This window comes from Dendrobium catenatum, unplaced genomic scaffold, assembly GCF_001605985.2.
Source record: "Dendrobium catenatum unplaced genomic scaffold, ASM160598v2 fragScaff_scaffold_601, whole genome shotgun sequence".
NCBI classification, from domain to species: Eukaryota; Viridiplantae; Streptophyta; class Magnoliopsida; order Asparagales; family Orchidaceae; genus Dendrobium; species Dendrobium catenatum.
Window position 1 is genome coordinate 332,302 of NW_021319063.1, and position 25,655 is coordinate 357,956.

Here is a 25,655-nt window from a genome sequence, read left to right on the forward strand (position 1 = left end):
TAGTTCAAACCAGAAGGTATATGGGGCAAAGAAGCCAATATCACATCAACAGACAAACATAGCTAGCAAGTATCATAAAGTTGTTAGTAGTTTTCTTTTAGGGTCCAAGTTAAGCACAGTTACACACAAATATGCCAATCCTTGAACTCAAAATCTCTTAAGTTCGGGCCAACAATCAACAAAGTAGCAGCACCTGTAGGTCTAAAGTTTCGTTTGGGACGGCTTTCTTATTGTTTCTTAAAACAACTTTTTAATACAAAAATTTAATTTTTTACTAAAAAAACTACTTTAAAAAGCAATAAGAAAACCGTTCCAGACGAAAGCCTTTATAAATTACATGGCATAAACTATTTCTCCGCTGCTATCGACATCAAGCTCTGGATCAGATTCAAAATCTTCCATGTCATCAAAGTCAAAGCCGTCATATAGAGGAGGATTGAGAGAATGAGTTCCTGCAGCGGGAATAGTTGCTTCTGCAATGATCTGCATTATCACGTCGATGTTCTGCATTGGTTGATCAGGCTCCTGGTACTGGCTACTCATTGCGTTATCATCCATTAGATCTATAGGAAGGTTCTTTAAAAACCATTCGTGGTTGTATATCTCTGGTATTGTTATCCTCTGCAATATTCAACTTGAATTAGAGTGATGGAAAAGTTTCTGATAGCTAGCCATCTTAGGTTCTGTTTGGGACGGCTTTCTTACTGCTTCTAAAAACATCTTCCTAGTATAAAAATTTAAAATTTTTACTAAAAAGTTTTTTTAAGAAGCAATAAGAAAGCTGTCCCAAATAAAGCCTTAGTCATGTGGAAGTAGGTATTTGTGATTTTAGAACTTAGAAAGCATCTAATTAAAGTTTGGGAAAACATTGCACTTGACTATGGTTCTAAAAAGATATCTAGTTTGTCATACATGGATAAGATAATTGAAATATAGAAATAATTCAAACTCCAAATGCTCAAACATCAAAACAATGCTTGATGGAAAGAATTACAGGAAATAATTTGTAGAAATGACATGTGATGCACAGGCTTCATACAAAAATCACACTTAATCCTTAATATCATCTGCTATTAAAACTATCATAGCACATTCCCTTGAGTTTAAATTAGCTTGTACAAAAAAATTGTCAGGTCTTATTATTGAACCTCGTCCATATCAAAATAAATCCCATCCTGCTGACTTTAACTTGGACAAAAAAAAAAACTCTCACAAAAAGGTTTTCCTTGATGTAAATAATGAGAAATTCATTTATCAATGCTTATTTTCAAAATACTATTTATTGATGTTATCAAAAGAACTAGCAGACTCAACTTGGCTGCCAAAGGGAAGTAATCCCATCCCTAAGCTCTTAACTGAGAAGGAGAGATATAAACTATGTTAGATAATATTATTAATTTTTAATTGATTTTTTTTGTCCTGGTAATAAAACCTTACTAAATAGATTAAACTGAGCAAAGAATTTAGAGTTTTATGTTCATATCGTTTGTTTATTATAACGGTTGTAGTAATGAAGAGAATGAACATGTTTCAAAGAATTACATGCTAACCACACACCATTAAAAATTTCCATTTTAATCAATCTGCACACTTGTTTCCAGGAATCTTTAGTTTTGGCGAATGGGGATAGTTCTCATCAAGCAAGGCAATCCTCAGACCCGCTCATAGAATCATACCAAATTTTGAAGCGTTGTTGCATCATTAGCACAAACACCATATAACAAAAGATACGAACATAAAACTCCAAATAGAAAGTTAAGAGAATTTCATTCAAATTAAGAGACCAAAAAATACTGTGCTAGTATATATTAAAATACCAACATGCTTACCATAGCAGGATCAGCCACAAATATCCTTGATATTAAGTGCCTGCACTCAAGAGATATGGGAACATCGTCTGGAATTGAATATTGGACTCCTAATATGCGCTGCAACCAAAAGATGATAAGATGTGAAACATTGATAAAATGGAACAATTATTACGTCCTCTGACCGGATGTAGAGCTACGTTCGGCCTCCAATAACATGTTGCCACGTGCTCTTACTCTTTACCGCGAGGCCCGACGACTTGACCCGGACCGGAACCCGGGAATGCTATGTTTGCGTATTACGAGGTATTACGAGGTATTTGCTCGGTATTGTGAGGTATTGCTTGACAATAACGAGAAATACCGGTCAGTGAAGACAAATACCGAGAAATACCAAGTTGTACCGAGTTTTTTCTTACCGAGTTTTTCTAGAAATACCGAGTTGTACCGAGTTTTTCTAGAAATACCGAGTTGTACCGAGTTTTTCTCGGTTTTTCTAGAAAAAAAAACTCGGTATTTCTCGGCAATACTCGGTATTTGCTCGGTATTGCTCGGTATTGGTTATTGCCGAGCAAATTCGACCAATACCTAGGAATACCGAGCAATACCTAGCAAAATCGAGAAATACCGAGCCATCCTGGGTCCGTTCCGGGTCAGGTTGTCAGGCCGCGCGGTAAATAGTGAGAACGCGTGGCGCGATTCTATTGGCGACCGAACGTAGAGCTACGTCCTGTGACCGGACCAAATAAAAGTTCGATAAAATGGCATTACTTCCGCTTGTTTTCCATTCAATTTATAAAGCTAGAAGAAGCTAAAACCTGTATCGTCTTCAGGTAGTTCTTTGGCTCCTCTGGATCCTCAAAAGGATATGCACCCACCAGCATTACAAAAAGTGTGACTCCACAGGACCACACATCAGCTATCTGTACTAGTATTTATAGGAGAAACATGTTTTATCAGCAAAAAATAGTATAACTTCAAATAATATAATGACAACAGAAGAAGATTCAATCCAACACCCATCATCGTAAATTCAAGACTTAGTCTAAGATCATCATTGTCGAGAGATATTCCAGCTCAAAGCCAAAAATACATCACTTAAGGCAATCATCAAATATTACATAGCATGCAACAGTAACACTATTGTCAACATCAATGACGGCTTTTAAAGTCTATCTCTGATCAGTCCAATGGGAACCTATCCTGAGCCAATGATGAGGAAAGATACAAATCAAACATTTCTCCCTAAAGAGGGAGGGCTCATGCCCTCTTCCCTAAAGAGGGAAAAGGAAAATGGATCTCTCTCCGTAAAAAATGAGGACATAAGTTGACTCTTCCATGAGAAGGTAAATAAATAAGAATGACTTTCTCTGAAGGGGGCTAGATAAATCTACTGATTTCTGAAAAAGGAAGAGGAACCAGACATCCCTTTCTAAGGATGAGGTAGTCACTTCAAACCTTCCCTCAAGAGGGAAAGGAAGGTATGTCTCTCCCTGAGGAAAGAGAGGTTTTCTCGACTCTTCCCAAAGGGAAGAGGAAAGAGACGCCTTCATCTTGAAAATGGAAAAACACTAATTCATGCCAAGGATAATGGACTAATAAAGCAGGAAGAATATGAGTATGCTATTGGCTAAAGAAAACAGTTGAATGGTAAATAATTGGATGCCTAAATGTATTTTATTCAAAGCCGAGCATAATATCCATGCATCCTGAGGTGCACAATATGGATTCGGGTTATGGAGCAAATAGGCAATAATTTAGATATTCATAATGTTTTTTTCAGAAAATTTTTAAGTTGAATAGATGAAATCGTATGGTTGAATGTTCGAGGGTGGAATATTTTCAAGTCATCCTTACCCAGAGTTCTTAGCCTGTCGTAGCCTTTGTAAGAGACAATATTCTCCTAGCTATTACCTCATTCGTCCTTTCTGCCATTTCAATCTTTCATAGCATCAGGTTGTTAGGTGATAAGTTCTTATGATGGACACACGCATCATATATATGGCTACTTTGTGTTTTAACTCAGCTTGACACAACGGATTTTGCATGAATCTCACCAAGGAGGTGTTGGTTGAGACAGGTCAGGTCATGTGAGTATGTGACCACTTGATCAATAGTTCCAAGTAATCAAATGTCATGGCCACTTATATTGAATGATGATCATACTTACCTAACAGGAGGACCTCAATTATGTGAAATTGAAAGAAGATTTTGAAGTGGCAGATAATAATATTTGACCAGAGAGCCCATATATAATGAAGGGTTCCGACCCAATTACCCTTCAAGTTATCAATCTTCTTCTTCATATGACTCAGGAGGAGCTTGTTCTTCTTCATTGTGGGCTCCGAAAATTCGGCCCCAGCCTCCCCGCCGCACTTTTCTTTTTATTCGGCGAGAGAGTTTTAACTGATAAGTTCCGAGGTAAATTTTGGAAGGTAAATGGGTTTGTAGATAAGACACTACCCAGAGATTTTGCCCTCATTTTGTGAGGACTTTATGATCTGAGTTCTGGTTTCCTATAGGCGCAAGCCCCTATAGTTAATTATCCCTCCCAATAATGAGAGAGAATTTTCGATTAAGGCTAGTCGTCAATCAGATACGTATAGAATACGTATTATCTGACACATAGTAGCAGCGATGGATTTGAAATGTTTGAAAGTTTGGAAATTTGGGAAATTTGATATTTAAAATAGAAATTGCACCCTCCTGCACTTAAAGCGAATGGTGGGGGAATAGATGATAGACCCGATCAAGATCCCATGGTTCCGTCGTCCCGGGCCATCATAGTCCCTGGTCTACTTAGTCAGAGGAGGTAGTCGACCCAACCTGACAGAAGGATCCTTGTCGGCAGTCATGGGTTGCTTCGTCCAAGGGGACCTTGTAGACCTGGGTTGGATGTTTGCCTAAGGGGACAAATTTGAATCCACCTTAGCTGACAGAGGGCTTTGTGCCCTATCGATCAAATCCTATTGATTCATATCTCAAGAATTTAACGCAATTAAGGAGCGTATTGGCTCTGGTCATAACCGCTATCTGTGATGTCATTTGACGACAAAACCACTCAGTTCAGAGGGCCCCGGGTCATAACCGTTTACCTGCAGTGCCATTTGGCGGCGAAACTGCCGGTTAGAGGACACGTACCACGTCCTTACTGGCAGGAGATTATTTGAGAATGAATCCTAGTTATATTTTCGACTAGACATTTGGCTCTTTGTGAGCTAGAGTTTATTTGAATTTGTCCACCCTGGCAGACTGTTGCGGAGGGTGGATGGACTTTTCTTTAAGTGTTGGGATGGATAGTTTCATTTTTAAATATCTTAAAATTTGGAATGATTTTGGAAATTTTGGATTTTGAACTTTTGGGAGGCATCTGAACATGCCTAAAATTAACCCCTCCGGTTGAGATCATTCGTTCAACACGGCCATCATCGGGGTGTTTGGGGTCATTTTTATTTGTTGATTGAATCTTGTCAACTCTATCGAATTATAGATAGAGGATCGGATTTCGTAGGCTTTATACACTTGATAGTGAATTCTCATTGTTATAGGCCTTGAAGGCCTAATATAAATGTATTAAGACAAATATGACGGTCGCCACAACCGTATATTTGTTTGTTGGTTCAAACCCTGTCGACTTCTATTGACCCGTATAGAAGGATCGGTTTCAAACTTGAATTCACTTGTCAACCCGCGCAGCATCCCTAGACGTCACGTGTGTACCAATAACACGCTTGCCGGGGCCCATGCGGGTGTTTGGGTTCATTTTATAATTGAACCATGTCAACTCCTTTTTACCTGCTAAGGAAGATCGGGTTTAAAATTTGATAACCCGCGCAGCATCCCTAGACGTCACGTGTGTACCAATAATACGCTCGCCGGGGCCCATGCGAGTTTTATAATTGTTTTTACCACTTTTAGTGTACCTATGTGTATACAAACTACTGTGTACGTGCGGTGGTACTTTGAAAGTATTTGTAGACGCCTTCTGTCCGCTTGCATAGAAATTGCGGATTCGATGGCGTATCGTAGCAACTTCTGAATTGAGTTGTTCGCTACTTCGTACAGGTAGACTGTCGTGCACTACTTGCCTTTTGCAGATAGATTGTAGTGCACCAACTAATCTCCTGCTTTGGATCGTACGAGCTTGCACTTGTCGTATTCTTCATATATTTTATGGTAGTCTTTGGTTTTTTCAGTGCATCCGCTACTGCTGTAGGTAGATGTATTCTTTCATTTGTAGATTGAGGTTGACTACAAGATACTACATTTACTGAAGTCTTTCTATATCTACCCCTGGGTGGCATGTTATACATACATCTGTATTCATTAAGAGATTGTATGTATTGCAGATCTTCTATTCTTGATTGCATGAAGGTCGATTTGTGTGCTTGAATTTTGATGTTGATAGATGACTGAGTTATACCCACTAACTACTTCTTCGTGCATATGAGCTAGAAATTTACTATACTTATAGCACCTCAATCTCCAAAACTTGAAAGAGATCGTAATATCTTGTTTACTATACATTGCACTATTGTAGGTAGTTGATATGTTGCTACATTTACTATGTATGTCTTTCAGTACTTGTGGGGACTATCACATGCATCCCTAAGATAACTGGCATTCGCTTGTAGGGTATTGCATTTGTAGTTAATTTTTCATCATAATTGTTTGCCAAGATTCGTAGAATCTACACATCCCACATATTAGTGTGTCATCTGTCGAGCTACATCTTTTATCAGTGCTTGTGAGCAAGTTATATTGGCAAAATTATTGTCCACTACAAATTACTGTTTACTTGCATTTGATCTCTTTCCTTTGATGTTTCTTCTTGGAGATGATGACTTGTTGGAGATAAAGATGTAGTAGCTTCCTTGTCTACCATGAACATATGTTTACATCTCAATGTTTTCTTGAATGTATTTGAGAATTTAAAGTTCTCATTTGATGTTTGCATCTTGATAATGTATCTCTTAATCAAGAGTCTAGTTCACATCATCTGTTCAAGCTTGCTTTAAGTTTGACTTTATATTCAAGACTTGGTTTGTTGAGGCTCAAGTTTGAGTTCAACTATTTAAGTCAAGTTTGAATGAAATTCTTTTGGTTGAGCTTTGATTCAAGTCCTCGGTCAAGTTACAAGTCCCCATGATTGTTCAAATCATGGTCAAATGAGGTTCAAATTATAGCATATACTTTTGTATTTTTCTTTTAGGTTCCAATTGAATTAAAGCTCTTTATATCATTTCGAAGTTCATAAGTCCCTTTCACTTGGTTCAAACCAAGTTCAAATGCATGTCCCCTGTCGTTCGAGTTCTTTGTCAGCTTCGGTCCACATTCAAGTTCACTTTCGTTTGTTCATGTGACAAGTCTAAGTCCTTGCTCAAATTGTTCAAGTCAAGTTCTTTGTAGCCTCTTGAGTTCAATCAAATTCAAGTCTTATGATTTCAAATTTATTTGAGTTCAAGTTTACTTAAGTCCATTTGGTTCAAGTTCACAAATCCATTGTCCTCTCAAGTTCAAAGGTTCACAAGCTAAGTCCAAGTTCGATCGTCCTTTGAGTTCAATCAAGTCTAAGTAGCATTGCGTTCACCCGAAATTTTGGCAGTCTTCCGGCGTCTCCCCTGTTTAGGGGAAAACTACGAAAAACTGGGCCTTTCCCACCATGCTAAGAAAAGCGTGTATGGTAGGTGCCCTCTTTCGAGGACACCGCGGCCGTGTATTTTTTGATCCCCCACCACGCTAAGAAAAGCGTGTATGAGTATTTTTGAAAATATTTTGCAAGAAAGTATTTTTTTGAAAAATATTTTGCAAGAAAGATAGTTATTTCCCCGCACCGGGCTCCTATCCCACCACGCTAAGAAAAGCGTGTATAGGCGGGGTTTCCAAGGCGATACGAACTTCGAAGAAGGGATTTTTGGTGATTACCCGCTTCGTCGCAAGCGTCGGGACGCACGTCCTCCCACCACGCTAAGAAAAGCGTGTATAGGTGGTCGTTTTGTCCCGACAAATGCGTTGAAACGAGTTCTCGGAGTTTTAGGGTTTAGGAGTTATACCTTGGCGGGCTTGTCGGTGTTGGCACGTGGATCGAGGGGTCACTCGCCTACCTCGTCGTAGGTGTCGTACCGGGGTCCCACCCCACCACGCGCACCAAAGGCGTGCTTGGGGCGGTTTTCCGGCCTGATACAAACATCGAGGCAAGGTAGGGAGGGAATTTTTTTTAACAAATTATAATTATTCTTAATTATATTTACTCGTAATTAATTATGATTAATTAAAAATAATTAACTAAATTTAGTAAAATTAATTAAAATGATTAATTATAATTAAAAACGAGAGGGGTGCGGCTGTCAGCAAGGCGTAGGAGAGGGGAGAAGTCGACGGGAGTAGAGGCTTCGGTGTGTGGAGATTGGATGTCGTGGAGGGCCGATCGGGTGAGGGAGGAGTTTGGAATGCAGGCAGCTGGAGATCGTGGGTTTCGGTCGTGGTTCTAGAGGGTGACGGGATTGAGGAAGAAGGGGGCTTCGGTTTGGTAGCTAGAGGCGTCGACAATGGAGATGGAGATCGGAGCTTGGCTATGGCTGGATGGGATTCTCGCGTGGGAAGAGCTACGAATAGAATGAATCCCCAACGACGGGAGTTGGGCTTGGTTTTATAGGCGTTGGAGAGCAGTACTCGAGGGGCTGCCACGAGATTTGAGCAGGAGTCCCGGAACGGCGCCGAATGGTACAGTAAATCAGCGGGATTTCTGCGATTTTACCAAATTTCAGGCTGGGTTTTGGCTCTGTATCCGGTGGTCAACATTCATGTCCATTTGTCTAAGGATGATGAATCTATACATACTTCACATGATAGCACTTCTCCTAACAAAACTTCCAAACCATTTTGATGATGAACTAAGGTTTATGATAAGAAATTATTACCATAGGAAGACTATGCTTCCAAATTATCTCCATCCACATGAAGCTCTAAATCACCTTCTTCATGGTGGATGCTAGAGCCTTCACTTTTATATACTTAGCAAAATAGTCAATCATCACCAAAACATATTTCTACTATACTAACATCGGGGAAATAGTCCAAAAATATCCATCCTCAAACTTCAAACGACCAAATGCTAATTAATATTGAGTTTACCAAATGAGCATTGTTCTATAATGCATACATTTCACATTAAAATCAAAATTTAGAGAACATGTCAATGTTCTTCCCTGTTGTCATCGAAAAGTACCCTGCCAGGTGATTATGAGCACAATAGTTTAACAACTAAGGTGAGTTTCACATTTGCCTGATTACTTATTCTAATAAGCCCGATATTTCATCTTCTAGGAAACACTAACAACAAGAAAAAGACTTGGGTAAAGAATGTCATAATGGAATATTGTGTTGCCTTACACCTCAGAGTTCGAGCTTCAATTGGCAAATAAAATATAATCAAATCCATCTAGGTCGGCTAACATCTAAATCTGCCAACCCTTCTTCAATTGCTTGAGTGCAGTGTAGATATGAAAATCATATTGCTAAGAGGGCAAGCTGACCAATTGACTCTCCTCTCATAGGGTGTTGAACTATGAATTATTCAAAGCAAGTGATGACCTAGCCTACAATAAATATTTTTGTAGAATCAAGGCCAAGGTCTCGTATTTTCATGAATTTGATTCAAGGCTAATTGAATCATAAATGATGGAGATACATTACAACAAAATAGGTTCATGCTGGCAGATTCTACCAACAAAATTTGTCACATAGAAATACCGACTTTTTGACATACTATCTGCTGGCATACTTTATTGTAAAAAGTTTGTCAACTATTGTAACCAGCTAATTATGATCAAATGATCTGACAGTGTGGTAAGATTTACAATTGATTCTAGACATCAAATCCACTAGAAATTTACTTATCACTGACATATATCATCTATACAACAACAACAAGCCTTTATCTCACTATGTGGGGTCGGCTACATGAATCCTTTTTCTCCATTATGTCCTGTTAAGGGTTAAATTCTCATCTAAATCTAATAAAGAAATGTCATTTCTAATATTTCTAACCATTTTATGTGACCAAACCATCTAAGGCGAATCTCTCTAATTTTATCTTTCACTAGAGCTACTCCAACCTTTTCACGTATATGCTCATTTAGTATCCTGTCTTTAAGAGTAAAGCCACTCATCCACCTAAGTATCCTCATCATTGCAACACTTAATATTATGCTTCTCTTTTAATGGCCAACATTCTGCACTATAAAGCATTGCAGGTTTCACTACCATCTTATAGAATTTTCCTTTAAGTTTGAGAGAGACTTTTGTATCACATAACAAGCTCGATGCATTCCTCCACTTTAACCATCTAACTTGAATTCTACTAATAATATCCCCATCTATTTCACCATCACTTTGAACAATAGACCCAAGCTATCTAAAATGGGTACTCTTATTAATGACTTGATCACCCAAAGTCACAATCCCCTCACTAGATCTACTATACTAAAATTATACTCCATATATTCAATTTTAGATCTACTCAAATGAAAGCTTTTTAGACTCTAACATTCCCTCCATAATTCAAGTTTACCTTCAACTCCCTCTTTATTCTTATCAATAAGAAGAATATCATCAGCAAAAAGTATACACCAGTGTACAATCTCTAGCAAATGTCTAGGAACATCCATGAATAAAGCAAAAAAGATAAGGGATTAAGGTTGATACTTGATGTAATCTAGTTGAAATAGGGAAATACTTGATCAAACCACCTTGTGTTTGAACACAAGTAATAGCTCTTGCATACATATCCTTAATGACTTGAAAATAAGCATTATTAACCCCTTTCTTATGTATAATTCTCCATAGGACTTCTCTTGGAACTTTATCATATGCTTTCTCTAAATCAATAAAAATCATATGTATATCCTCCTTATTCTTTTTATACTTCTCCATCAAATCTCTCAATAAATGTATAGCTTCCATAGACCAACCTGGCATAAATTTAAATTGATTTTGAGAAACATTAGTATCATGCCGCAACCTATGCTCCATAACTCTCTCCCATAGTTTTAAGTATGACACATTAACTTAATTATTTTATAATTCGCACAATCTTGTTGTGACGACCGGTCCCCTCCCTATTAAATTCACGAACAGAGGAATCGCAAAACCGAAGGGGCGGACAGACGACTTTGTGCGAGAGCGTGACGTGAGTTCTGTTTTTCCAATTTTAGCAAACGATTGCCTTCAAGGATAAGAATTAACAATTCATTTTCATTCCCACCATTAAAGAAATGATAAATTTAAAAGAAATTTCACCGAACAAGAGGAACGACCGAGGGAAAAAGGAAAGAAGGTTTGTTGGTTTTTCTTTCCATTTTTTTTATAAATTGTGTCGTTTAATTTCATCTAAAGTAAAGGATAATTTATTAAATGGAGAGAAAGCGATTTGGAAGCAAGGGGAAGAGATTTTGAGAGGAAAAGAGGAATGTTTTGAAAATCCCCTCGTTGTAAGTAAAATGCCTTTCATATATTTTTTCTTATATTTATTATTAAAGCATATTTGTTTTATGAAAATTTTATTGTTTAATTATTAGAAAATTTGGAAGGAAAGAAAATAAGTTGCAGGAGTTGAGTTCTTTAAGAATTCAACAAGAAAATACATTAAAGCTGAGATTGTGACAATGATCAAAGATTTGAAAGATTAAAGTGGGTAGTTATAGTTGTGAAAATTTTAATATTTTATGTTTTCTTTCGAACATGACATAGTATATTATATCATGGTTTTACTTCAAAGGTTTTACACTTTTTGGAAACTATCATGTGTGAAACGATGTAAGTTTAAATGAATAAATGAATATAGATATTATTACAACAAAAAATGAATGAATAAAATGTCATGAATGAAATTGTATGTATATGTGAAAAGGATATATATATATATATATATATCAAGAAAGTATGCATACGAATGAATGATATATGAAATTGAATGAAAATAAATAAATAAATGAATGAAAAGAGAAAATGATGTGTAAAATTTACAGGAGTTCAACCCCATATGGTACTGGCTGGGGAAACAATATACCCATGCACTTAAAAGGAAAAGGTTAAGAAAAAGGAAAAGAAAAAGGAAAAGGAAATGAAAATGGTTGTACCTTTGGTACATTTAGATGATACTCATGTATTAATTAAATGGAAAAAAGAACATATGATAAAAGATTATAAAGGTCATAAATGAGTATGATACGATATGTATAAGTGCATGAATGGTATGAAATGAACAAAGAAAAGAAATGTATATCAAAGTTAAATGAATACACTTATATTAAAGGTTAATTGTATTGTACTTATAAATATTAATTGTTATAGAAATTACCAACTGAGTTTACCTTGTAAACTCATTCTATTAAATAATATTTCAGGTAAGTCTTCAGGGATTTAGAAATGGTAGAAAGGGAAGTGTTCGTCTATAGAAGACGACGCAATATTGAAAACATGTAATTTATGATTTTTATAAATGTTAAGTATTTAAGAAATTTTGTTATTGGCTCCTCAAATGAAAGGAGAAAATATGATGTTTTGATGTTGTATTGCTTATGAATTGAAATGATTTGATCATACCGTCTAACTTTTAGTTTCCGCCTCATTAAATCGAGCATCTGAGCCGGGTCGTGACACTTGTGCATCACATTTCTTCTTAAAAATAAGAATTAACACACTCATTTTTCACTCCTCTGACATCTTTTTAGTCTTCAAAAAAATATTAAAAAGTTTAGTAAGCAACAAAATTCCTTCATCTCCTAAGCATTTCCACACCTCTATTGGAATATCATCAGGTCCAACGGCTTTTCTACACTTCATTTTCTTTAAAGCCTCTTTAACTTCGGTTTTACTAATACGGCAATAAAAATAAAAATATTTATTTTCATTTAGGGTGCTAAGGTCACTAAAAACAATCGCATTCTCATAATCTTCATTAAAAAGTTTAGCAGAATATCTCATCCACATTTGTTGAATATCTTCTTCTAATAAAAGCATTTTTTTATCTTCATCCTTAATAAACTTCACTTGAATTAAATCCATATTACTCATATCTCTTTATTTAGCTAATTTATAAATATATATATTTCGCCCTCTTTAATATCAAATCTATTATATAAATCATTAAAAGCTAAAATTTTTGCATTGCAAATTATTTTCTTAGACTACTTACAGGCATCTTAATATCTTTCCTAATAATTAGAATTTTTCCAACTAAACTAATTTTTATAACAAATCTTCTTATTTTTTATCTTTACTTCCACATCTTGATTACACCACCAACTATTTTTATTATTAGTAGGTTTTCCCTTTAATACTCCAAATACATCCTTTGCAACATTCTTAATATTACTAGCTAATTTTTTCCACATAACATTATATTTCTCATGCACAGATAAAATCTTAAGATCTCGAATCTTATTCTTAAAAATATTTATGTTAATATTCTTTAAATACCCCCATCTAATCTTAGAACAATAATTTACTTTATTTTTTATCTTTTGTCCATTCATCTTAAAGTCCAAAACTAATAAGCTATATTGGGTACATAAATTTTCACTCAGAATAACTTTACAATCTTTACAATCTAAACAATCTATTTTTCTTATAAGAAAATAATCAATTGAGTTTTACTATATATATTCTTATAAGTGATGAGATGATCATCTCTTTCTTAAATAAGATATTAGCAATTATAAAATCATAAGCTAGAGAAAAACCTAATATGGTCTTACCACCTTCATTAGTCTCTCCAAAGCCATAGCCACCATGAATGCTTTTAAAATCATCTACATCTCTACCAACATCCGTTTAAATCTCCTCTAATTAAAATTCTTTCTTTGAGATGTATCTTTTGTATTAATTCTCCTAAATCATTCCAAAATTTTAATTTTGAACACATATACAAACCTACTTGAGAAGCATAAGCACTTATAATATTAAAAATCTTAGCATCAACAACAATCTTTTAAAGTTATAATTCTATCTCTAATTCTATCAATTTTTATAATATTATCCTTCAAACTATTATCTATAATCATACCTACACCATTTCTATCACGACCCTTACCACAATACCATAGCTAAAATCCTAAACTATCAATCTTTTTAGCCCTTTCTTCAACCCATTTAGTTTCTTGAATGCATAGAATATTTATCTTCATATGAATCATAATATATATTAATTCCATTAAGTTGTTTGTAAGGGACCATATATTCCAAGTTTCTTATCTTAATTTTAATTTCAAGGACTAGCTTCTTTGTCCACATCCGTCCATGATGTGGGAACTCTTACCTATTTAACACTGCACCTGGGCGCCGGTGCAGCGGCCCTTGCTCACTTGCCGTTGTATTCAGGCCATACAACACGTCGCTTTCAGGGAATGTTGTAGCATTAACACAATATATTAAAGGATTTATATCATGATTATTTGACAAGTTTTGTGTTGGTTGTCGACTACCTAACGCAACCCTTCATTTTTCTCATCCAGGACTTGGGACCTGACATATATCATTTATATGCAATTAAAATAAATTGATCATCCTCATCACAAAACCATCATTTCCCAACTCTTGCCACTTCTTTTCTCAGACCAAAGGCATACACTTCGCCACCGCTAACAATCACTCCAACATTGCCCACCACCACCCAAATTACCTTTGCCTCTCCAGCATTCTTGAGTAATTGTTAAGCCTGTTAAAAGAGTTTTTTTCTTTTTCATTATTGATAAGCAAAGCATACTTAGGAACATAATTAGAAAAGACAAAGTTCCTATGTAATGGGCAATAAGGCTCTTTTTGCTTGGCAACTACGTTTTTTTTTTTTTTTTTTTGTTTTTTTTTTTTTTTTTTTGGCTTCATTTCCTGGCATGTTGTTGCATCCAAAATTTGTTATATATACATATATGCATACATACACAGTTAGCTCATGTGCAAAACTCTATGCTTATGGTATCGAAGATCTTCATTATTTGGCTGTACTCTTTATCTGAAAAGTTCATTTGCTATTAAAAATTTTTATGTAGTATCATTATAATGTTCAAAGCTACTCGCATAGTTAATCTAGAAAACCCTAGACTTCATGTATTTATAGTTTAATATTAATATTTGTGATGTATTCATCAAAGAATATGACTATTATGAGTTATATATGCTTGGCCGAGATAATAAAAATCTATTTTTCCTTAATGGGCTTGTAAATTTTTTCACCTACAATTATACTGAAGCATCTAATAATTTGATTTGTTGATTTTTTTTTTTCATAAGGTTCTATAAAATGTCTTCTAGTGGAAGATAAGATCACATGAGGAAATCCATAAAATCTATCTTCTCCAAACAAAAGAAGACATTCTGCCACCACTACCACATGTACCAAACCACTAATTCCAAGTCCACATGTCTACCCCTCGCTACTAGCTGCACAAATCTCACTATTAAATCTATATCCTTACTCCCCCACCCCCACCATCTCATTATGTTGGATTATATAGGTATCTTAATCCCGCTTACGACCCCACCACAACCTGTGTGACCAAGCACCTCCACAAACTACAACATAAGAGTGTGTGCCTACTACACCTATGCATGAACACAAATAATTCACTGAACTTGACGATGAAACGTAAGACCTTAATGTGATTGACTTTACACAATTAATTATTTTTGGTATAGTTTTTTTATTTTTTAAAGATTTATTATAAAAGTTTAACCCACCTCAACAGCCAACAATGAATAGAGAAATTATAAGGAGCAAATTTGGTGCTCCTTCGGCATCTTGGAAAAAAAAATCTTCAAAGTATTTGTTATCTTTAGTTTCATGAATTTAAAGTAATTTAATATTTTTATAAAATATTCTTCCAGTCATGTATTTTGTATTTTTTATCCTAAAATTTCATAACTTAATAATAATAATAAATTATGCTTTGAATTGAAAAAGAGCTTCTATTGAGTTCCCCGACATCATGATCAGATCAAAAGGAAACTTGAGCGATATATCGCATGTGGATCGGAATGGGTTACTATCAGATGAGGAAGTCTAGAGTATTTGAAGAAGGATAAAATAAACAAAATCATGATTCTACAGTGAACGCATAGACAACTCTCCATACTACCAGTTCAGTTCCAAGCACAAAATATAGGAGGGTAAGTATAAATTTATATATGCATTTTTACTCTTATATTTTTTGTTAATTTATTTTATATTATCAGTGAAGTTGAAGCAGGGAAGAGAGCCTACCACCACAGAATTGCATAGCGAAAACCACTTTGACGAGCCCAATCAATTATGATGTTTATTAGCTCTAAGGAGAAATTATTATCATTGAATGTTGTAGCGCCCACCCCATTTCAGTCTTCCTGTTATGTCATGATAGCTCATGGGAGTCAATGGATGGAAGGGGGGATGAGGCAATATAGGCTCATGCCGGATATTTCTCGAGAAGGAATGGCAACCCACAGATTGTTGAGGTGGAGAATACAGTTCTTGCTTTATTGAAGGGTAACAACCCATATATTGTAGAGGTGGATGCTAAAATTTTTATTTAGTAGGTTTAAAATTTATAAAAAAAAAAAAACTATTTCAATATGTAACTTCCTTTCTTAATAGGATATATTTATTTCTTCTTTTATTTTTCTCATTGTAAACCTGTGCTTAAGGGGCCAAACTTCGGCAAATAAGGGACATGGATTATTCCACTTTTCTTCCTCCATATTTCTCGTCTACTTCTTTCTGACATGGTATAAAGATAAGCTTTGTTTAAGCGATTGCCGATACCTATAAGAGAGCCCTAATCCAGTCAAACAAAGGAAAAAAAAATCTAATATCTCCTCTCTTCATCAAGTCATACCATCATTCCAAGAGTTTAAATGGAGCACTCACAGCTTCAAATCACTTCCAATAAACTAAATTGGAAGAACTTACATTAGTCCAGCTTATTTCAACTGTTATTCCATGGAAAAGGGAAGTTTGGATACCTAAATGGTATCATCCATCAATCTAAAATAATTGAACTTTGCACATCATGGGATACCAACAATGTCGTGGTAATGTTTTGGCTTATCAATTCCATGGAAGAACACATTGGATCCTTGTACTTGATATTCAACACCAAGCAAACAATCTTAGAGAAAGTCAACATGTCGTACTCTGATATTAAAAATTTCACTCTTGTGTGAATTACAAGATTAAGCTCATGACCTAAAGCAAGAAGCATGAAATGTCAAAATATTTCACCACTCTCATAAGAATTTGGCAAGAATAAGCTATTTTTGAGCCAAATGATTAGTGAGAGAACTATGCAGGTAAATGCATCAAACTTGTGGAGAAAATAATAACTTATGATTTTCTTGTATGTCTCAATAAAGATCTAGATGAGATGCATGGAAGAATGCATCCACTTCCCAAGATTGAAGAAGCATTTGCAAAAATCTGCTGAAATCCAAAGTGAAGATAGCAAACAAAGAATTATGCTTGGAGGTACCAAAAACACTCTCATAACTAAAAAATCCACTCTTGAATCAAAAGTTTGATGCAAAACCGAAGGCATAAAAACAAAAGTAACATTTAGTATGATGTCTGTAAAAAAAATGATCACATAAAAAATTTATTAGAAACTTCACAGCAAACAAACAAATCAGAACAATCAAGACGATCATCACAAAGACACTCATGCTTATCAAACTAATTGCGGACAATGAAAACATTAGTGCTATTTCCTTTTTAAAAAAAGGTGATTAAATTAATGGATCTCTATCCCCCTATTACTGTCGGACCCATTAGAATTAACTTTCTATCTTACATAAGCCAAATCTCTCTTACAACCTCCTATATATAAGGAAGATAACAAAAGATCGCAATTGGAAAATCACATTCTTATCATAATCATGTAAATTTCAACACGAGATCAAGGAAGAGAATTGGCAATAAAGATTTCAAATAAAATAGAATAATGATGTCTTGCTATCAACAAAGATCATTCTACTCTCAAAAAAGGCGATTAAATTTTATTATGGAATTCATAGTTTAAAATCGCCTCTGCGCAATTTGCCCCCCAAGAGCCTCATTGCTTAAGCAATTTTGGGACTTGGTGAGGCTTACGCCTCATGGAACTTGAGGCGCGCCTCAGAGGCGCAATTGCGCAATTTTTGCTGAGGCGTACGCCTCATGAAACATACTGTATATGCTGGTATCGAGGGTTCGAACAGGGGGAGACAAGTAATGACATGTTCATTCTCCTGAAAGACTGCTCATTGCATGAATCGTCATTTATTATGGGATTTAAGAAGACTTTGATGCATGCAATTTCACATCAAAGTCACAATACAAGCAATCTAACCATTGTTTTGGGCATGCATTAAAGAGGGAGGGGGGGGGGGCAATTTCCCAAAAAAAAAAAAACTCGAAAGGAATTTGTAAGCATATCTTCATACAGTATATTGATTTTTCATAATGTATATAAATAGTAAAGTGATTAATTGAATCTAAATATAAAAATCAGCTCAAGCAAAGTTAAAGTTAGGCCCCATTTTAAATATTTCTTGCTTTGCCACTGGAGAAAGTGTTATGCCTATTAATCTAAAGGTCTTATTAGGATGAAAATACTTTTTTTGCAAGTTAATGTGGGCATTATTATTTTTTCTTTTGAAAATAAAATCAAATGTAAGGCTTTTTTTATAGCTACTGTACTCTAATATATTTGACTATAAGAAATTACTTCCCACCACCAATATTTTAAAAAAGGTAACAAAATAAACAATAGCGAAACAGCGAGTGGCATGGATATGAAATACAAAGTAGTAAAAATGCCATCCCAAACGGACCCTAAGAGATAAGTGTGTAAAATTGAAGATAATGAAGATTTAACATTCATAGATACAATTGGAGATGAAGATGCCTCCGTTGAAGACCCATGTAGTGATGGGACATGATTGAATTTTAGATGTTTTTTCTTATTTGTACTTTGGGAATTCTAATAGACTTTAATTTGTAGTTTTGTACTTTGAATTATGCTATGAGATGCATATATTGCATTTATTTTTTTGTTTTCCAGTAAGTTCACTTTTCTTTTAGATGTTTTTATTATATCATAAACTCTTACTGTTATTTATTTGCTAGAATATTTAAATTCTCATTTACACAATTCTTCGTTCGTGAGGCTTACGCCTCACACCGCCTCGAGGCTTACGCCTCGCCTCATGGACGAAAAATGCCTCGAGACTTATTTACGCAATTTTAAACCTTGATGGCATTATAGGTTAGTTCATCCTAATTTTTCTTACCTTAAGAAATTATTTCCTATTTTATCTTATAATAAAGATATTTTTCAATGTGAAATATGTCAACTTGCCAAACACTAAAGAGCTAACTTTAAACCTAAATCATATAAACCCACCAAACCTTTTCACTTGTGCATAATGATATTTGGGGTACATCCAGATCTCAAAATCTTAATATGATTTAGGAAAAGTCTTAGGTGAACAAGCATATTAAGGAGGTATAGTTTCATTAATTTTACTGATGTAAATATAAAATATTAACAAGCATATTAAGGAAGTATAGTTTCATTAATTTTACTCGTGTAAATATAAAATTTACGCAACCTATTTGGGTATAATGCTAATACTGAGAAGATTAAGGTAAAATAAACAATAAAAAATTTTATTGTTGTGGTTGATAGTCCAACTCTTAACTAAACAAGTATATTTTCTTGTATGTGCTAGCCTTTGATCAATAACATATATTAGTGATTGAATTCAAGATTTAATGTTTGAGCTCTTAACCTTTCAAGTTACTACCCTATGATACTATATTAATTGCACAAGTTGTAATTCAAAGTAAGTTGTGATTGTTATGAAAAACATCTATTGATATTAAACCATTGTGGTCTTAGTTTTATTTGTTTCAAAGAAAAATTTGACATTGTCAAGATTTCCTTGGTTTTAATGCACCTTGTAGTGTTTTGAAGAAGATCATAAATCATCATCTAAGATGCACGGACACAACGACATGGACACGACACGACACGGACATGGGACACGACTTGTTTTGAAAATATAGGCATGGTTTAAAATTGTACAACAAGAGGCACGCTTCAGTGCAATTCAGCCCTTTTACGCATCAAGGCGGGCGCTTCGGACGTGTTTAAGCGAGGCGTATGCCTCAAATAAACAGAGGCGCACCTCAAGGTGTTCGCCTCGCCTCACTTCAACAAGGCATTCGCTTCTAAATAGGCTTATATAAAAAATTAAAACATAAACCTAATATTGTCTTTCTCATTTCGTTCATGTTATTCGACTTCGCCTGCCCTACATGCACTTCGACTTCGGCTGCGTTAGTACTCTATGACTTCACCTGCGTTCGTGTTCTTCTACTTCGCTTGCGTTCCTACTCTTTAACTTTGGTTGCCTTCCTCTTCGATTTCAGTTGTGTTTCTCTTTGACTTGTTTCTCTTTGACTTCGCCTAAGCACTGCAGGTAAAGTTTCGAATGTTGGCTAAAAGCTTCATTGCCTTCTTCGACGACTTTCTAAAAGCTTCATGGCCTTCTTCTTTGAACGTTTGTAGGTGGAGTCGCAGTAGAGCTTGCTTCAAACGTGCCCTATAGAATCAAATCAGAAGTCAGGAAGGTTCGACGCTCTCTACGGTAGTTTCTCCCATTTTTTCGTTTTTAATCTTGTTCAAGTATGTTGATATTCACCTGCTTTATTGAGAGATTTTTAATTTTTGATAGAGTTTTTTTGTTATGATTTTGATTTGATTATGCTTATCATCGGCAAGCTTCCCATAGACTTTCTCATTCTAATTATATTTTTGTAACGAAAGGATTTGAATGTTTTGTAAGGTTTCAGTAACTTTTAGGATTTTCTCGATATTTTACTTGTTTTCTTGTTTATAATTTTTAATTGTTTTCGTTGACAATGGCCTCTTTGGTTGTGATTCCTCAGCTAGGATAATCTTGCACTTCATAGGACACATGAGAGTGATATTTATGGATGAGAAAGTGGATACATATAAAAATTCTTGTCCTCTTGGAAAGTTTAGATATTTACGATATGTTTATTGTGGTTATCGCTAATGCATTCATGCGCTAATTATGTGAGAGTTTCAATATTATGTAAAAATTGAATGCTTTATTGTAGGTCGGAAATAGAGATAAAACTACATCGGGTCATAGATAGGATCTGACATGAAAACATATCACTCAAGTGGACGTGGGAGGCAGTGACAAATCAAGTGCATATCTGAAATGTAATTACTATGACAAAGGAGTGAAAGGAAGTGTGATTAGGATGAAGGAGCACCTTTCCGAGTCCCATAAGAATGTTGCACCATGTGCAAAAGTACCTGATACAGTCAGGGAGGAGATAAAAACATACATGAATAAGTCTATCATGTCAAAGCATCTTGCACAAAAGCAGTTTGAGGACAGAGTTGATGTTGGCTCTTACTACAAGAGTGAGCGTAGCGGTCGGAATTCATCTTCTTCATTGCAGCCCATATCATCTATGGGTGCAAGGGGTCCCATGGATCATTACATGGTGCAAAAATCATAGGATGAGCCTCCTACTGCACAGAGGATGACCCCAGAGAATGCTAGGGAGGCACAAAAAGAGTATTTATAGATATAGGCAGATTCTTATAAGCTAGGGAGGCACAAAAAGAGTATTTATAGATATAGACAGATTCTTATATGAAAATGCAATCTCATTTAATGTTTCAATATCACCTGCTTACTACAACATGATTCGGTCAGTTGGAGCATATGGGAGAGGGTTCAAACCTCCAACTATGTATGATTTGATAATGTGAATTTTGAAAGAATAGGGTAATATTGAAAAAAACATTGAGGAAATTAAGAGGATTTGGACCCAAACAGGTGTAACTATTATGTCAGATAATTAGTCGGACATGAAGAATTGAAATTTAATAAACTACTGATTAATAATCCTTACAGCATTGTATTTTTGAAGTCAATTGAGGCATCTAATCAGGTCAAGGATGATGAGTTCATCATTGGATTATTAGACTGTGTTGTTGAGGAGGTTGGAGAGCATTTAGTAGTCCAATTGATAACAGAACATCAGTGCTTACAAGGTTGCAGTGAATAAACTTATGAAGAAGAGAAAATATTTGTATTGGACTGCATGTGCCGCATATTGCATAGATCTCATTATTGAGAAGCTTGGAGAGCTACCTCAACACAAGAATACGCTGACCAAAGCAAAGAAAATAACTAAATTTATTTACAACCATTCTTGGATTTTGATACTTATGAGAAAATTTTCAAAAAAAGAAATTATGAGGCTTGCAACAAGATTTGTCACCGTTTATTTGATATTACATAATATGTTGGATGCTAAACAACTTTTGGAGTTTATGTTTACCTCAACACAATGGTTAAGTTGTGCATAGGCAAAGAAACATGAGAGGAAAAAGATTAGAAAGTTTGTTTTAAATGGCAGATTTTGGCAAAGTCTCTTGTATGCAATCACGACCACTCGACCATTAGTAAACGTTTTAAGGATGGTGGATGCAGAGAAGAAGTCTGCTATGAGTTTCATCTACAATGCTATGGATGAAACAAAAGAAATGATTGCCCGTAACTTAGGGGGCGAAGAGGGAAGCTATTGGGAAATTTGAAATATTATTAATGATAGGTGAGAGCTACAACTTCATCGACACTTGCATACAGCTGGCTATTATTTAAGCCCTCAATATCAATATGCAGAGAATAAGTCTACAAATCCTGAGATGAAATTAGGATTGTATCATTGAATGAATTGACTCATAGCTGATGCAACTGAAAGATCAAATACTAACATGCAATTAATACCTTTTAGGAATAAAGAATGTTTTTTTGGATTACAACAGGCAAAGGTTGATTGTTACATACTATTGTCGCCGACGCAAATTTCATTATTTTTTATTGTGTTAAGTACAACATCAATTTTTCAACCCTCTCTCTCTCTCCCTCTCTCTCTCACTCTCTCTCTCACAGAAAACCCAAGGCAGTCAAAATACAATAATATTTGAAAAACCTTTAATGAAATAACCATAAATATTTATATTTTTAGGGGCTCTACCCTCAAATCCGCAAGTGGGGAGCTCCATGCTCCCCTTTGAATCCTATGCTGACCTTAACACAGAGGTATGTATAGAGTATTTTCTTTGTAGGAAAATTTTAGGCACCACAACTTAACACGACATACTTTCTTGCTCAAACTCTATCTCCTTCCCATCTACTTACTGCACTTGTATCAATTTTGTTTCTCCTCTTTAACCAGCATTTCTCATCCTCATGCTCATTAACAACACCCCACTCCCCCTTTCCAGAACTCTCATTCCCTCTTGAGATCTATCTATGGCCTCTCTCTTAATTTCTTTACTCAGAAAATCTTCTCTCAATTGTCTTACTGTTTTTCTTTTGCATTTTCTTTCTTCTTATTCTTCAATCGATTGCATTCACAAAAGAAATCAAGAATTATTAATTTCTAAGCTCACATTACATCACTAGGTCTCTACTTAAGGAGAAAAAAAGACATACCTTGCCATCATATTCCTTCTTGAGTAAAATTTCTGGAGCAATATATGCAGGAGTGCCAACTGTGGATTTTGGTTGTGAGTGTAATACTGCAGACTGAAAAAGCAACATAAATTATTAATGCAACTAAAGTGCCAAGCATCTTCCAAGCAGAAGGGAAACAAACATGAAAATCAATTTGCAGCAACAGAAATTAAATCTCACACTGAAATCATTATTAATACTTTGTCAGAATTCCAAATTCTGCTTAAACTACAACATCGCATACATGAAATTCATAATTTTTCACAAGCGAGGAAACAAATGCATTTTTCATTTCATGAGACAGTATCCTGAATTATTATTAAAATCAAAATTGCATGGCCAATGATGAGAAAGAATGAATGGAAAATAAGAATTCATAAAGCTGGCCACAAATAATTGGGATACATCTAATGATGATGATGACAACAAAACTTATGTGGCTCACAAATTCAAAAATCAGTAATTAGTTAATCACTACATAAACTGATGCATACCTTAGAGTAGCCAAAATCACATATCTTTAACCGTGGAGCAGCACTTCCATCTAAAAGGGTATTCTCTAGTTTTAAATCCCGGTGGCACACTTGCTTGACAAGAGGTAAAACCAAAAGGCATAATCAATTATTCTCAGCATTTAGTTTAAACAAAGCAAAAGAAAACGAAAATCCAAGAGAAATACCATGGAGTGGCAATAGCTGACTCCAGATATGAGTTGTTGAAAGAAGAAGCGGGCCTACAAGCGATACAAAGTATCAGTATATATCGCCTAAGGAAAGAAGCGACCAGAAACCCAATTGAATAGAAACCTCATCCTCGCTGAAGCGTCCAGCATTGCAAATGCGCTCGAAGAGTTCACCACCAGAAGCATATTCCATGACAATAGCCAGATGTGTTGGTGTCAAGATAACCTGTATAATGGTTCCCTCAGAAGAACAAGATAACAGAAATCACTAACTTCTTCCTTTAAAAGATGTGATAATAAACGTCAGACGCACCTCTTTAAACCTAACAATGTTTGGATGCCTCAGAGATCTGTGATTAATGATTTCCCTTCGGACATTTTCATCTATCTGCACTATCAAAAGAAACGAAGTAATACAAGATAGGCCAATTAGCTGATGGAGACACATTCAATAAGCTTTGTCTAACAATTAATTGAAGGAAGACAATTTTTTTCAGAGAACAAAAGACCAAACAGACTAAAGATAACACAGAAATTTACAATTCCAAACCCATGCATTTGCCAATCGGTAGATAAACAGAGAATTTTCAAAAAGAAAAAGGCTGCAATTACTTCAGGTTTTCAAAACAAGATTTACTATCAATAAGAAGCAAAGAAAGTTAGAAACGCCAATCAATTATCAAGCCCCTCTTTCCGATGATGAATTAATTAAGAAAATATATAATTGAGCCAATTCACTATCAACTTTCCCGAAAAGGCAAGCGTACCACACTTGGAAATCAAATAAGTTCTTTGCCTGACAACTATTCCAAAATAAATTCAAATAAATATCCTGTCTTTACTGCAAAGCACATCGCCAAAAGTCTCCATTGAAACAAAATCCAAACTAGAAACTTCATAAAGTCCGAGGACGACAACTGAAAAAGCAATAGAAATAAATAATCATAATAATATTAATAATTCTACTAATAATAATAACTAAAAATAGCAAGAGGACCCATCAAACTCTTCAAACTAATTGATCAACTCACTAACCAACCTTCTCGCCCCTCTCTATGTACTTGACCGCCACTAGCTCCATGGTCTGCTTATCTCTCATTAGCCGCGCGATCCCGAAGTTTCCAGCACCAATATCCCTCACCAGCTCGTATCGATCGCTGTCATGCATTATCGGCATATCCATCCCCGGCCCAACGGTTACCGCCGCCCGATCCATGATAACTGCCTCTCCTTTCCTCTCTTCCCGCTCACATCAACTCCGCGACCCAGAAATACTTCTGCCTCCGTCACACGGACGTATAACAAAGCCTTCTTCAACGCGATGCAACAGTTCCCTTCCAAATCGATCGCTCTTTTATGCAAGTCTGACCAAGAGAGAGACGGAAATAGCCCTTGAACTCGCTTCCTATTCCAGGGATCTCTCTACCCCACCTTGCTCCTAATCGCTCTCCATGCTTTCCAGGCTCCAGATGTTTTCCGACTGAGACTTGCAGAAATGGATATAGCACTCTAGTGACCTCGTCGCTTCTACCTCTCTGTTCACCACTAGCAAACCCAGAGAGAGAGAGAGGAACGGAAGC

General features: G+C 35.5%; 1 protein-coding gene and 1 long non-coding RNA gene across 2 annotated transcripts; one reads left to right on the forward strand and one right to left on the reverse strand.

Annotated features, from left to right (window-relative positions):
• On the reverse strand, positions 1-25,655 carry LOC110116324 (serine/threonine-protein kinase SAPK10). Its single transcript, XM_020849868.2, has 9 exons — positions 25,115-25,655; positions 24,389-24,463; positions 24,200-24,301; positions 24,073-24,126; positions 23,888-23,980; positions 23,373-23,465; positions 2,627-2,731; positions 1,830-1,928; positions 1-621 (listed from the first exon to the last, which is right to left on the reverse strand). Exons 1-9 carry the CDS (start codon positions 25,289-25,291, stop codon positions 334-336), a joined length of 1,086 nt encoding a protein of 361 aa, XP_020705527.1. The 5' UTR covers positions 25,292-25,655; the 3' UTR covers positions 1-333.
• Positions 8,141-16,459, forward strand: LOC114579649. Its single transcript, XR_003700749.1, has 2 exons — positions 8,141-8,531; positions 15,802-16,459. It is a non-coding gene; the product is annotated as an uncharacterized LOC114579649 (long non-coding RNA).

Bases quoted from the DNA above. Each gene is read 5' to 3' on its own strand.
- LOC110116324 (XM_020849868.2), bottom strand. From the start codon at position 25,291: ATGGATCGGGCGGCGGTAACCGTTGGGCCGGGGATGGATATGCCGATA. The intron at 24,464-25,114 runs GTTGGTTAGTGA...TTGATAGTGCAG, and splicing joins ACATAGAGAGGGGCGAGAAG to ATAGATGAAAATGTCCGAAG. The intron at 622-1,829 runs GTAAGCATGTTG...TGAATATTGCAG, and splicing joins TTGTGGCTGATCCTGCTATG to AGGATAACAATACCAGAGAT.